The sequence below is a fragment of the Terrapene carolina genome, unplaced genomic scaffold (genome assembly GCF_002925995.2).
Source record: "Terrapene carolina triunguis isolate 2854851 unplaced genomic scaffold, T_m_triunguis-2.0 Scaffold66, whole genome shotgun sequence".
Classification (NCBI taxonomy): Eukaryota; Metazoa; Chordata; order Testudines; family Emydidae; genus Terrapene; species Terrapene triunguis.
Window position 1 is genome coordinate 82,856,975 of NW_020664417.1, and position 13,968 is coordinate 82,870,942.

Here is a 13,968-nt window from a genome sequence, read left to right on the forward strand (position 1 = left end):
CCAATCTGGCAGTCCCTGTTTTTAAACTGGTAGTTGCCCAAGCACAGATTTCAAAAGCACCTTATCTGAGGCCAAAATGCATTTATTTCGCTGTCATTTTCTGTTTAAAAGATTCAGCTGGAAGAGCTCCTCATAGAGTGACTGTAAGAACCAGTCAGACATGGAGGATAGCACCCAAGGACCTGTTTCTGGAGGCATTCAGACTGCAGAGGAGAGAGGCAAATGCCTCTGGTGGTTTGGAGGAAAGAGTAACTGCAACACTGTTAAGCAATGGGGTGGGTGATCGCTTCGGCCTCAAGGAGGACAGAGACTATGGCCATGTCTCCAACCCACAATGTCTTTGGTCTTTGATCTTCTAGGCTTCCAGAGGGTCCTAAAATGAGTGGTAATAAAATGAAAGGATAATGTGGGAAAAACTTCCAAATGTGTATGATTTAGAGGAGAGATAATTACTTCTTCCTCTCATACTGCTATGAATTATTTTTCAAAGCAAAGGGAGGTTAGGCATTAATCTATATCTCAGGTTCTCAAACTTCTTCATACTGTGGACCAGGTCTTGAGAGGACATTATCTCATGGATTGCATGCCTGCCATTCACGATCTTGCCTACCCCTTCTTATTTGCAATCACATCACTTCCCTGTGACACCCGCTCCACTCTGTTCCTCGCTCGCCCTATTTTCCAGGAAATATTTATCTGCTTCCTGGTGTTTTTCTCCTCCTCTATCCCTGCACATGCTGTCTTGCCAGTTGGTTCCCTTCTGCCCTGGACACACTGCTTGGCCACTTAGTCCTTTTCTCCCTGGATGTACTGCCCAGCTGCCCCATTCCCTTGTCTCTTGGAAATTCCTCTCCCTTTGGCATTTGTCACCTCCATTCTCACTGGTGGTTCTGGTCCCTGAAAGTGGCTCCTGTCTCTTCAGTTCCCCCTATTATGATCAGTGGCCATGTAGAGCAGCTAGGCAGCCTTCCACTTATTGTTTCCAGCTGCTGTTCTGTGCTTTCCTTTGCAAAGCAGAATTACCCAACAGTATTTGTTTTGTTGTGTATTGTTGCTTAATAGCAGCTTTTGTCTAGATAATGTTTCAAGGAAAACATTCATTGTGAAAACTGAGTTGGTTAATGATATAGTCTGGCAAAAAAAAACCAAATACCCCCCCAAAGCTAATATCCATGGAATTTGAAATGCTTTGTGTATATTCCGAAAAGCAGATGTTTTGTCTATAAACCCTTCTAGAAAAGGAATGAATATTTCCAACAAAAGAAGCCCAGGGTTTTCCTCTCATAGTCACAAAGAAACTCAGTGAACCAAGAAGTGGATGTGTCAGTTATGATAATACAGATGATCTAATCTGGCTCATTCTATAAACCATAATGACACCGTTACATTATCTCGCTGAGGTACTTCTGTGGGTCTAGATTCATTAACAACTCTGGGACTGAATCTGCAACCCTTCTTCACACAAGATCCCCATTGGCTTCACTATTGACTGCATTAAAATCCACGATAAACTAAACCAGGATACTGGAAATATCTATAGAGTCACATTGGCTGGGTGAGGGTTAATCCTAGCAGCCTGCGTCTTTCACCACTGAATCATCTGAGGGGGCGGGGGCGGAATTTAAGCTTGGTGCTAGAATGTGTATATGCTTCTAGATTTTCAAATTTGCCTTTGCAAATTGAAAGCAGAAGAGTATATTATAGAAAGCACTCAGGCAGCTCCAACCAGCTCTTCAAAAGTGGGGTTTTATCCATATTTTTAAATAGAAGATGTACTGTCCCAAACTTTATTGCACCTCTTGTAGAGCAGCCAGGGATAACAATAAACACAACACATACAGGGTCCACTGGATCTGGAAGACAAACGGTTCTTTGTATCCATCCAGTTCTGTTTGAGGAAGGGTCTAAAATTGGGGAAACAATGACATGAAAAGAACAGGAGTACTTGTGGCACCTTAGAGACTAACAAATTTATTAGAGCATAAGCTTTCGTGGGCTACAACCCACTTCTTCGGATGGCATTCACCGTAAAGGATGGGATCACTAGGAGCAGGGCTCATGGTTAACCACAGGAGCTGGCAGATATCAATGCTCTGTGCATCACCTCCAATTTCATGGGCCTGTAAAATGGAGTGTGTGTGGAGGGGCTGATCTGGTATGGTCAGTGGCACTGCTTGTGTGACAGAACACAGCAGGTGGAGCACTGCAACGTATGTCATCTCTGTGCAGAGCCCCAGGACCTGTGTTATTTCCTTACAGATCCTTGGGCTCTGTGCGGATCAGGGGCCACAGACCCTTCCCCGGGGAGGAGAGTGCACAGCAGCAACTTCAGGGAGGGTTTGGCCCAGGTAAGTGCATCCCTGATTATTTTTAAGCATGGGCCCTGGACAATTATTTTTGTCCCGTGCTGAACTATAACTTCTGGATTATGTGTAAGTATTGGAATTTGGGATCATGATAGTTTCCAAAGAACTATTTAATCAGAAACGCACATTTGGGATGGGCCTTGCAACATTTCTGTCCTCTGTTTTTATGTATATGAAATACTGATCTTGTTATCAGAAACACAGCAAAGTAGCAAATCTCTAGCCATCTCTGTTGTAGAGTTATCTATGGAGCCAATTGTATGATGACATAAGTAACTTAAGTTGACTTGAGCATTGTATCCATGTTACTGATAGCAGATTTCTGCTCATTATCTAAAAATTAGAATATCTTTTGGGGTCAACTTTATTTGTTTATTAATAGATCTAATCATCACTCTGCTTGGTAACATTAATGCTACTGTTGGTAATTCGAGTGGAGCATGGGGAAAAAATTGGACCTGTTATCCTGGATACCTGGATCCTGGATGACAGCAAATACCTTGTACAGTTGTGCATTTCTCATGAGCTTGTCATTAAGAACCCCTGGTTTTATAGGAAGCTAAATCTCCAATTTACTTGGCTGAATGATGAAATGAACAAGGAAGATGATTGATTACATTATAATCTCTTGCAGGAAATCATCCATCAGAAACTGCAGTACTTATTGGTCTGCCGCACTCACTAACACCGACCACAAATTAGTCTTCGCCAATTTCCATTTCAGACAAAAGAGCATAAGTAAACAGTTGGGTTACCAAAATTTGAATGATCTAATCTAGAAATCAGTAGCATTCATAATCACTATGGAGTTAAAATCTTGAACACGTTGGAAAGGCTGTCAGAATAGATTGATGCTGAATCCACCTGGACAGACTTTAGATCTCAGCTAATTGATGCTGACATGACTCTCATTAGTCCCTCCCAAAAAGCCAGGAAGCCCTGGATCTCTGTTAATATCTTAATCATCGCTGAAGAGCATCACATATGAGAGATGATACGATCATATGTCGTAAGCTAAATGACTCTCATAATAAATCAATACGCACTAACTGAAAAGTTTTTATGAAAGCCAAAGCCATCTCACTCGAGGAAGCTTCTGCCAGGAACAATGTGGCTTCCCTTCTATAAACACCTGTGCAACCTCACTCATGAGAAAGGTCATTTACTTGGTGTGGTCTACTCCAGTTTTTGTCAGCTAATCAATGAAAAAGTGGAGTTCATGGCAGGTTGGAGGGAACATTTCCGACAGCTGCTAAATGCACCCCACTTTCTTTGGACCCTGACATTAAGTTGGTCTTCTCTTTTCCAAGTTATGAAATGGGCTACAGGTGCAATAAAAATAAGGTATTCAAAAATTTAACAAATGGAGGGAGGAGAGTGCTGACGATGCTCCTCACCTGGGGTGCCATTTGGACTAAAGCCAGCCCTGGCCTCCAGCAACGAAGGACCATATACACCCTGTCACAGGGGATTTGTGATTATGGACCAAGACCAATGAAGAGCATGAACTTGGGCAAGTCACAGAAGCCTTATTTAGGGTATGTCTACACTTACCCGGTAGTTCGGCGGCGAGCGATCGAACTTCTGGGTTCGACTTATCGCGTCTTGTCTGGACACGATAAGTCGAACCAGGAAGTGCTCGCCGTTGACTGCGGTACTCCAGCTAGACGAGAGGAGTACCGCGGAGTCGACGGGGGAGCCTGCCTGCCGCGTGTGGACCGAGGTAAGATCGAACTAAGGTACTTCGAACTTCAGCTACATTATTCACGTAGCTGAAGTTGCGTACCTTAGTTCGATTTGGGGGGTTAGTGTAGACCAAGCCTTAGACTCAGCAATGGTTGTCAGTAGCAGTTCCCTCTGCACTGCTGCTGAACTTGATTGACCAGCTAGAGTAGACAGGGAACAATCATTTTCTGGAAATGATTTTTGTCTCATCCATCCTAACAGGTAACCCATGAAACAAAGGAACCTATTGCTAATAATCACTGTGAGTGCAGAGAGGAGGCTCTTAAGGCTTGATTTTGAAAAATGTCCTCTGATTATATAGGCAGAAATAATTGCTAGTGCATTTCCTAGTATGAAATATCTGACCACCTGATTGTTCCTTTCCAGTTTATATGCTACAAAATGCACCCACAGTTATCTCCAGTCATAACATTGTGGATGCAAGAGGCAGATTTGAGGCTCTCAAAACAAAAACTGGGAAATTGGTCTCTCTGTCCCTTAGCTTCTTCATCTGTAACTAGAGTTAATAATAACTACCTCACAGGGAGATTGTGAGGCTGAGTTAATGAAAGCACACTTAAATCCTCTGATGGAAGACACTATATAGATTTACTAAGTATTGTTTATTGTTATTATCATTATCTACCAAGCCAGGACAAAAAGCCTATATGAATAGTATATATTCAAAAAGTTACCACAAGATTATTGGTTACCACTAATTGCTGGTGTCAAAAATTAAATATTTATAATAGCACAGAGCCGCAGAAATGCTTTACAGAGTAATGTTAATTGATGATAATTCAGGATACATAACCAGACTCATTTCCCATTAAATTACCCATCGTCAAGATCAAATTCCAGGGCTAATTTTGTTTTCATGTTAATGATTTTGCTTTGGTTTCCAGAGGGTGAAAAATTAGTTGGTTTCCAGAGAGTGATTAACAGACTGAATTCAGATAATAACTCCTGAATATGTTGGGAGTAGTAATTCACACTTTTCTTAGTAGACATAATACATTTGGTTTTATAAGAACAAACATGAGGAGCTAGCTGCCAGCCTCCCATTGACTATAGCAACATGGCTAGATCCCCAATACATGCCAGTGAAAACATACCGTTTGATGTTTACTTCCAATGGGGCACTGAAAAAAACAAACAGTTGGAGTCTTATTTTAGTAGCATCATTTTGCCTTAGTTGCCAAAGTTAGAAAAGATAAGAAGGTAGAAGAGGTGGTGGAAGATTTAAAATAAAAATTGTCTAATTGCTTTAGAGAGAAAGGGACATAGATCATGTGTGGGCCTGTATATTGTGGTGTTGATAGATTTGTTAGGAGCTCAGTTACTACAGTAATGAGCATGATATAAATGCTTTAGATTAGATTAGATTAGATTAGATATGGGGTTCTCAAATTTGATTACACCGTAACCCGCTTCTGACAACAAAAATTGCTATATGATACCAGGAGTGGGGACTGAAGCCTGAGCCCACCCGAGTCCCACCACCTGGGGGGTGGGGTGGGGGGAGCAAAGCCAAACCCTGAGTCCCATTGCCCCAGGTGGGGAAGGGGTCAAAGCCGAAGCCCAAGGGCTTCAGCCCCAGCCAGGGGGCCTGTAACCTGAGCCCCACCGCCTGAATCCCTCAGGCTTTTGCTTGGGCCCCGAGCCGCAGCAAGTGTAAGCCAGCCCTGCCGACCCCATTAAAATGGGTTCATGACCCACTTTCAGGTCCCGACCCACAGTTTGAGAATCACTGGATTAGATTGATACGCCTGACAATAATGGCCATATTCTTCTTGGCTGGAATGTCAGTGGGACACAGGAGAGCTGAGGTTTTGACATCACACTGAACTTTTCCTTTCCTTCCCTACAAGCCACAGTAATATTGCATTGTGTTTCCCTTTGGTATTCAGGGCCACTAACTGATTGTCACATATCTTTGTTTGCATCTGTAAAAAGTCTCTTAACTAGGCATGTTTTATTCTGATTTCAAACATTTGAGCAGGGCCGGCCCACAACATTTTGGCTCCTGAGGTGAGAAGCTCAAATGACGCCCCCATGCCCCCTTGCTTGGGCCAAAACTTTGAAAGGTCTCAATTCTGCCTTCTTCCTGTTCTACTCCTCTCATCATACTGCTCTGCTACCTACCCCAATAAGGGAGAACTAACAACTTAAATTGCCTTGTTCAAAAATTTTAAGTAACACTTAACTTTCAAATGCCTGAACAGCAAATTTAACTTTTTCTTGTCTGCATAGTAAACACTGGCATTTTTATCTGTTTGAATAATCAAAGTGGTGCTTTCCGTGCCTTCTTGGTTGCAAAGATTTGAACTACTTCCTGCTGAAGGTCCACAGTCTGGGCCAGCTCATGCTCTACTGAGATGGTTGCAAGGCCGACCAGCCTCTCCTGTGTCATTGTGGAGTGGAGATGTGTTTTTATTAACTTCAGCTTGGAAAAGCTGCGTTCTCCACCGGCAACTGTTACAGGAAGTGTTAGAAGTATGCGCAGAGCAACAAAAGGATTTGGAAAGAGGGTGGTCATCTTATTTGTGCACATATATTCCAGAACAGCCTTTGGAGTTGATCCTGCTGAAATGTATCTTGAAAGGGCTTTCAGTTCATCACCTAAATCACTCGCATCAATATCACGCATGTCATCATGTGTCAACACTGTCTCTGGTGCCCTGTATTGCTGGTGTAGGTCTTCTTCAGGCATAGTGAGGAATTTTGGAATATCATACAACATCCCAAATATACTGCTGTGTTCTGTTACCAGATTTGCCCATTACTTTGGGGTATGTTCATTTATTCGGGTTACTCTTCTGGTGGGCGGGGGGTTCTGTAATTCGATCAGTATACTGCTTGTGTCACTTGTGTTTTCATATGGAGCTCTACTTCTCCCTGCTGCAAGTCCCCTCCCAATGGAGCTATCCTGCAGGACCTAGGTTCCCTAGGGCTGGGTTTCTCCAGCCCCAGAATCGGATGAACACACACACATACATTAACAGAGCAAGTCTGAGCGGACCGGGTCAATCAGCACTGTCAAGCTGACTCCTTATATGCCCCTGGGCTCTATGGACTGGGTCAAGCAGCATTTTCAAGCTGTCGCCCTTATGCGTCCCAGTTGCAGCACGTTCCTATCCCCACTCTCACATCACAATTGTACTGGCCGTAACCTACTTGATGAGCAAACCCCACAGTATTTTGGGCGCTGCAGGGATCTTTAGCTTAAGTAAAAGAAGCGTTGCTGCAGAGTATATGGGGGAAGCTAAAAACACAAAAGAGTAAAGTTCAGCCAGAGAGAGAGAAGCAACCAGCTTAACCATACAAGTTATTTATTGATAGTAATAATAGTGATCACTACACAAGGAGGGCTAAACCAACATAACATACATTTATTAAAGATTAATACCTAAGGTAGAAAGGAAAACAGAGAGAGAGAAAGAAGGGGATCTCACCGCTCCCTGAAGCTTGAACTGGTCGGGGTTCCCAGGTGATGGTGGTAGCTCAGGGTCCTGAGTGCTGGAGACAGGCAGAGTCCCCAGCACGATCCATCAGGAGAAGATGGAGTCCCAATGGAACTGATGCATAGTTTGACTGGAGGGTGAGTGGGGATTTTTGCAGAGAAAATACAATGGTTCAAGGGAGAACACTAGATTTGTTTATAGGTAAACTGATGACTCAAGGGTTTTCTTTAGGCTAGACAATAGGAGCTGATCACTCTTGGCTATGGGTGGTGTTTTCTTCCAGGGAGCTCACAATGCAACTAGGCTGCTTCAGTATTTTGGAAATCAGTCAAGGATTCATTACTAGAATTGGTCTGATAACTGCTGAGCTGAGTGTAGGCAGGCATATGTTCATTAACATCTGGAGCAGAGATTCCCATGATGCAGTGCTTCCCTGCTTTTTCTGGTCCCAGAGTTCAGTGTGGTTCTCTGCTCTCCATTCTGTATGCAAATGGAGATGTCTTAATCTTGTTACCCTTATCAGGAGGAGTCTAGGTGTGTCTCCGACCGCCCTTCACTGCTCTCTTTAAGTCTTTTCTCTGATCGGTTTTGGTTCCAGCAAACGCTGGGGGGGGTGTCCTTTCATGAGTCAGACAGGCTAGATACTGTGCCCTGGTTCCCCAAGAACACAAAGCTGACTGGTATCAGTTCCTTGAGCTGCATGAAACATTCTTCAACTGACTGTATTGCACAATCTAGCACCTGGTTAAAGAATTCAACTTTGAATTGTTCTTTGGGGTCTCTTTTGGGATTATCCCGTGCCTCATAATCAGAATGTCTTCTTCTTCGGTGACTCTTGTATTCTTGAATGGGTGGGAAAAGAGCTTCAGTGTGAAGTTCCTCTGCCAATTTCTGTGCGCTCTTCAGAACGTTTTGAAATCCCTCATCTGACCGGTAAGACTGTAGGTATGACTTTGCTTTGTCCAGTTGTTCCATTGCTCCAGATATATCAAGATCAACACCTTGGAGTCTCTTGCTTACAACATTTATTTCAAACAGTATGTCATGCCACAACACTAAGCCACACAGAAATTTGAAGTTATGTATGTTTCTGGTGATTCCATTTCCTTCTGCCACTGTTCTCCCACGAACAGTTCCTGTCATAGCATTATCCTCCATAATGGCAACTATGTCAACATCTATCTTCCCAATTTGGTGTTTGATAGGCTTTATCGCCTCCACTCGACTTTCCCATTGTGTGGCACTCAGTGGTTTCAGTGTCAGAGAGGATATTCCCAGATATTGCTTCAAAAGTTGCCATCGATGAGTTGATGCATAGAAAAATACATAGATGCTTTGAATTACATTACAAAATTCAGCAGCCTCACTAGAAGCTGATGCTGCATCACTGACCACCAAGTTCAATAATGAGAACTGCATGAGATAAAAAAAGCTCGAGGGTTTAACTCTCGGGGATCCGTGTCTGCACTCCTCTGTTCTTTCCTCTCATGTTGGCACCATTATCGGAGCCCTGACCTCTCATGTCAGCTATCGCAATTCCCATATCTTCCAGCTTTTTAAGAAGCACATTTGTCATACTAGCTCCTATAGTATCATCAATGTCAATAAATTCTAGAAAATGCTCTCTGACAGTCACCATTGCAGGGACATTTTTCACTAAGTTCTGTTGTTGTTACAAAATGTACCATTAAAGTCATTTGTTCCGTATGGCTGATGTCAGGTGTGCAGTCCAGAATAACAGAGTAATATCTTGCTGACTTCAGATCTGCCACAATCTTCTGTTTGACTTTTGTTGCCAGTAACTGAATGATCTCATTTTGAATTGTTTTTCCAAGGTAGTGGTGTGTGAACATTTCTTGGGTGGTGACTCTTCTTAGATGCTCCTGGAGTACAGCATTAAACTCAGCCATCGGCTCCACAATTTTAAGGAAGTTTCCATTGTTTGGCACATACAGCTGATCTGAAGTGCCACACAGTGCTAGGTTTTGGGTAGCAAGCATTCTCACAATGGCAATGAGCCTTTTCAGAACATTTTGCCAGTAAAGAGACTCGATGCAATCTTCTCTTGATGCTGATCATCTATGGTGGCCTTTAATCTTAGTCTCATCTCAAGCTCTTTCCACCTATGGAATGCTCTCTGGTGATTTGCTGCCTTCTCGTGGCATGCCAGATTTCTAGACAGAATTTTCCAGTCCTTGGTTCCTGTAGAACCCAATGTGGAACATTAGACTGGAAGAGTTTGCAACAAAAAGAGCACATAGCATTCTTAGTTTTTGAGTACATAAGCCATGGCTTCTCCACTTTGTCACCATTGGGGATTTCATGCAAGTAATGTGTTGGATGGAAACGTCTATTTTCATTGTCTTTGGGGAACATGAAGTTTTTCACTTGCTGTGGCCCATGCAGTACAAGGAAGTCTCTCAGACTACTGCTCAAGTGGATCCACAGTCCTGGATCATCTAGACTTAAGGAACTAAACTCAGCAGCAGCTGTTTCTTGTGCTTCCACCACACTCTTCTCTGATCTACACTTTTCAGGAATGTGCATGGTTACATCCATTTGAGATGGAGATATGGATGCTGCAGTAGCTGCCAGGTCACTTGCACTCTGACTAACTGGAAGATCAGGCATCTCCTCACCACTCACATCCTCACTGGGGCCGGAAGGCTCATTGTGAACATTTGTGTCTATGTATGTCAGGAGAGCTCCTTCCTGCTTAGATAGAAAAGCTTCCTTTGCTTTCTTTCTTTTTCTGAATGCTGCCCCAGAGGGGCGTTTTCTTCTTTCACTCATGACTGCAGTTCTGTGCCAGCTATAGTGGCTCTCAACACTCAATTGAAGGGGACAAATAAGCAGACTGGTAGCAGGGCCTGAGTGAGGGAAGATATCAGCGTCTTAAGGGCCTAACTGGCTCCTACTACTTCAGTTGACTGCCTGTTCTCCTCAAGTGGGTTCAGGGAAGCAGCAGGAAGCTCCCTGAGAAGCTGGTGTTAATCAGTCCAGGCTCCTGGGGGTGCTAGAGAGGTTCATAAGAGGCTCCTCCTCCTCTCTCTCCCTGCAGCTCCTGCTGCTTTCTGTTATTCCCTCTCACCTTTTCTCCTGCCTGCCTGTTATGTCTCTTGTGCCCTCCTTCCTCCAGCACAGCACTCCACCATCTCTGTGCATCTAGAGCAGAGAGAATACATACGCACCATCAACAGACACAATTTTCTACACTCTGGGTCCTAGTGGCGCCCCCCCACTGTCTGGCACCTGAGGCGGCCGCCTCAGTTCGCCTCATGGTAAGGCCAGACCTGCATTTGAGATGCAGCAAGAATGACAGTACTAGACAGGTATTGCAGCAGCCCTTCTCTCCTGTTCATGATGCTAATCCCTATTTATCTTCTCTTTATTTGCAGGACAATGCCAAACAGGAGAAAAAGGTATGGTGTGGCTTCTCGTTCTCTCCCCAGCCGCCCCTCCTGGGGCTCTCAGCACCCTGAGTATTACCTAGTTATTTCCTTGTTATTCTTTCCTTCAGCTGGATACAGCTGCCCCTGGACCCTGGCAATACTGCTCCATGCATTGGCCCTAGTCAGGTACTAGAGAGCAATGGGAGATGTTCTCTCTCTCCCAAGGCAAGAGTTTGCTGCCACTACTGTGATATCATCTCGTACCAGCCCGGGACCTCAGCCCAGAGAGTAAAGACTCAGACTTGGACATCCAAGTTGCCCAGTGTCGTAATATCCAATAACTCTACCATACGTGATAAATACCAGTTTATCCTTTTGTTTCTTTAACTGGTTAAATGTTGCAAAAACATTTCTACTTGCTAGAATTTTTAAAATGAATCTGCTTTAGCCCATATCCTCCAGTGCAAATGTATGGTAGAAGGCAGATGTCAGCCAACTTTTCAGCCCCACCACGGTGGGGCTGATATGCCCAAGCTCTTGTCCCTGGTGCGATATAGAGCAATCTTGGGGTTACTCTAATTTACACCAGTTGTCCATCTCAACTGTTTTCTCTGGCCACACTACTTATTCTGGCCCCATGGGGATTCCACATGACAGGGGAATCCGCAGGCATCCAGACTTGCAAAGCACCCACTGTGGTGGTCAGAATCCATCCATTTAACTATTTCAAATTTTGAATTTGTAAATACACCAGAAATCTGATTTTAAGAGTTAGACTCAGCCAATCAGAGAACAGAAATATTACCATGTGTCCAACAAAAATTGAAAATCTAATTGAAATTTTGAATACTGGCTACTTGCAATGAACTACTCACAAACAAGCCACAGACTAAGAATAATTTGGCAACTAGTTTCAAACAATAAATCTATCTGAGAATATTGCGATCTATTGCCAGACAATCTGTGAACAGCAAATAGATTAAATTAAATTAATTGAACCTATTATTCAATACATATTATTTGAGCAGCTGTATTGGATTCAGTGTGGTTAATGAGCAAGGTATTTTTCACATGTTCATCTTATCGTTTCTCATAGCAAAATGCGTGGACATCACCTTAAGCTCTTGTAGTGATGTTTCCTACACCAAAACAATGTATCCTAATTTGCTGGATCAGAAGTCCAGAGAAGTGGTTGAACTCAGCTCCGAATATATTCTCATGAGTGTGCTACACAACTTGCTTCAGGGAGAATGTAATCCTGATCTGAGACTCCTGAGCTGCTCAATACTGGCTCCACAGTGTGAAAAAGACAAAATGATAAAGCCCTGCAGGCACGTCTGTGAAAACCTGAGAAAAAATTGCCTTCCTGCATTTGACACAATAGACATGGCTTGGCCCTACTTCTTAGACTGTGATCGCTTCTTTGCTGGTGAAGAAGAAGGTTGTTTTGATCCACTGGCAAAGCTACGAGGTAAGAACTGAAGCTATACAGGCACATCATAATAAACTATCCATGATCGCTATAATATACCTAGAGATTTTGTATTATACCTTAACGTCTTACCTAAAATTTTAGAACAACAGGAAACGCACAATAGTAACTAGCTCATGGAAGGTAAATTGCCTTTGTGAATGTTATATTTTTTGTTTAGAGGTATATAGTGCAGGTGACAGAAGTCAGTTGAGTTACACCAAGGATGAATTTGATCCAATAGATTTAAAGGACCTGTCTCTATGCTGAAGGCTGAAGTTTACCAGTGTACTACAGGCCAGTTTTTACTTGGTGAAGCTCACAGCAAATATGGCTGCACATCTTAAAATATCTGTCATTGTGCAAGTGCAGTAGCTGGTTTTGGAGACTTGGACTAACATACCTCACACGGAAGAACACATGGAGGAGGTTCTTGTTCAGATCTAAGGTTTTGATTCAGGCTCATTTCTAATTTCCATACTTCTGTTATTGGAAATGTATGTTTTATGAACAGAGGGGCACGTGTTTGTTCACTGTAGCTTGATAACCCCACTCTGGCACAAACTTTTTGACCTCACTTAGTTACAGTTATAATTTTTCTCTGCAGGGGAGCCAGAATTAGCTGAGGAAGATTTACTTGTGGAGGTGCCTACAACTTTAATTCAGTTCACCCATCATTCGTATTCCAAAATGGTGAGCATTTTGAAGAAGACTGCTTCTAGGTGCTCCCACATTGCAAGAACTTACAGCATTGGCCGTAGCTTTGAAGGGAGAGACCTTTTTGTGATTGAGTTTTCAACTAATCCTGGACATCATGACCCGAGTGAGTAATAATGCTCCCAGCTGCAGTGTAGACATAACGCTGACAGCTAGCCTCTTAGGGTGAGATATGGCACACTTCTATCATGTTCCCTATAGATTCATGGATTTTACGGCCAGAAGTACCATTGTGATCATTTAGTCTGACCTGCATAGGACTTCCCTAGATTAATTCTGGCTTCAAGTCCAATAGCTGTCGTTGAACTAGAACCTATCTTTTAGAAAAAAACATCCAATTCTGATTTTAAAATTTCCAGTGATGGAGAATACACCAACACTCTCGGTAAGTTGATTCAATGGTTAATTACCCCCACTTCAATATTTTTACCCTATTTCTAGTTTGAATTTGTCTAGCTTCAAACTTCCAGCCTTGAATCTTGTTATACCTTTCTCTGATAGACTGAAGAGCCATCTGTTATCAAAGGTCACACAGGAAGTCTGTATCAGAGTAGGGATCTGAATCTCCCAAGTCCCATGTTAGAAGCCTAACCACTAGGCCATCCTTCACCTCCAGTTAAAGGAACAGTGGTAGCACTGTCCTTAATAATATAATGTTCCCTCCACCAGTGGAGTGGTTAGGTAGCCTACAAACCAGTAAATAAACATGTTTTAAAATAAAACCATAATTCAACATGTTTTATCATGAAAATGATACTTTAGCAAGCAATTACACCACTCTGAACAGCATAACGGGACTTTAAAGAGGGCAAAAATAACTCCCAGCTCAGGAT

General features: G+C 43.0%; 1 protein-coding gene across 1 annotated transcript in view; it reads left to right on the forward strand.

Annotated features, from left to right (window-relative positions):
- Window positions 1-13,968, forward strand: part of CPZ (carboxypeptidase Z) — a 50,378-nt gene that overhangs the window by 8,610 nt on the left and 27,800 nt on the right. Inside the window, exons 2-4 of the mRNA XM_026648072.1 lie at window positions 10,954-10,977; window positions 12,044-12,418; window positions 13,026-13,241. Of these exons, the coding sequence (XP_026503857.1) occupies window positions 10,954-10,977; window positions 12,044-12,418; window positions 13,026-13,241 (615 nt within the window). The remainder of the gene's footprint in view (window positions 1-10,953; window positions 10,978-12,043; window positions 12,419-13,025; window positions 13,242-13,968) is intronic.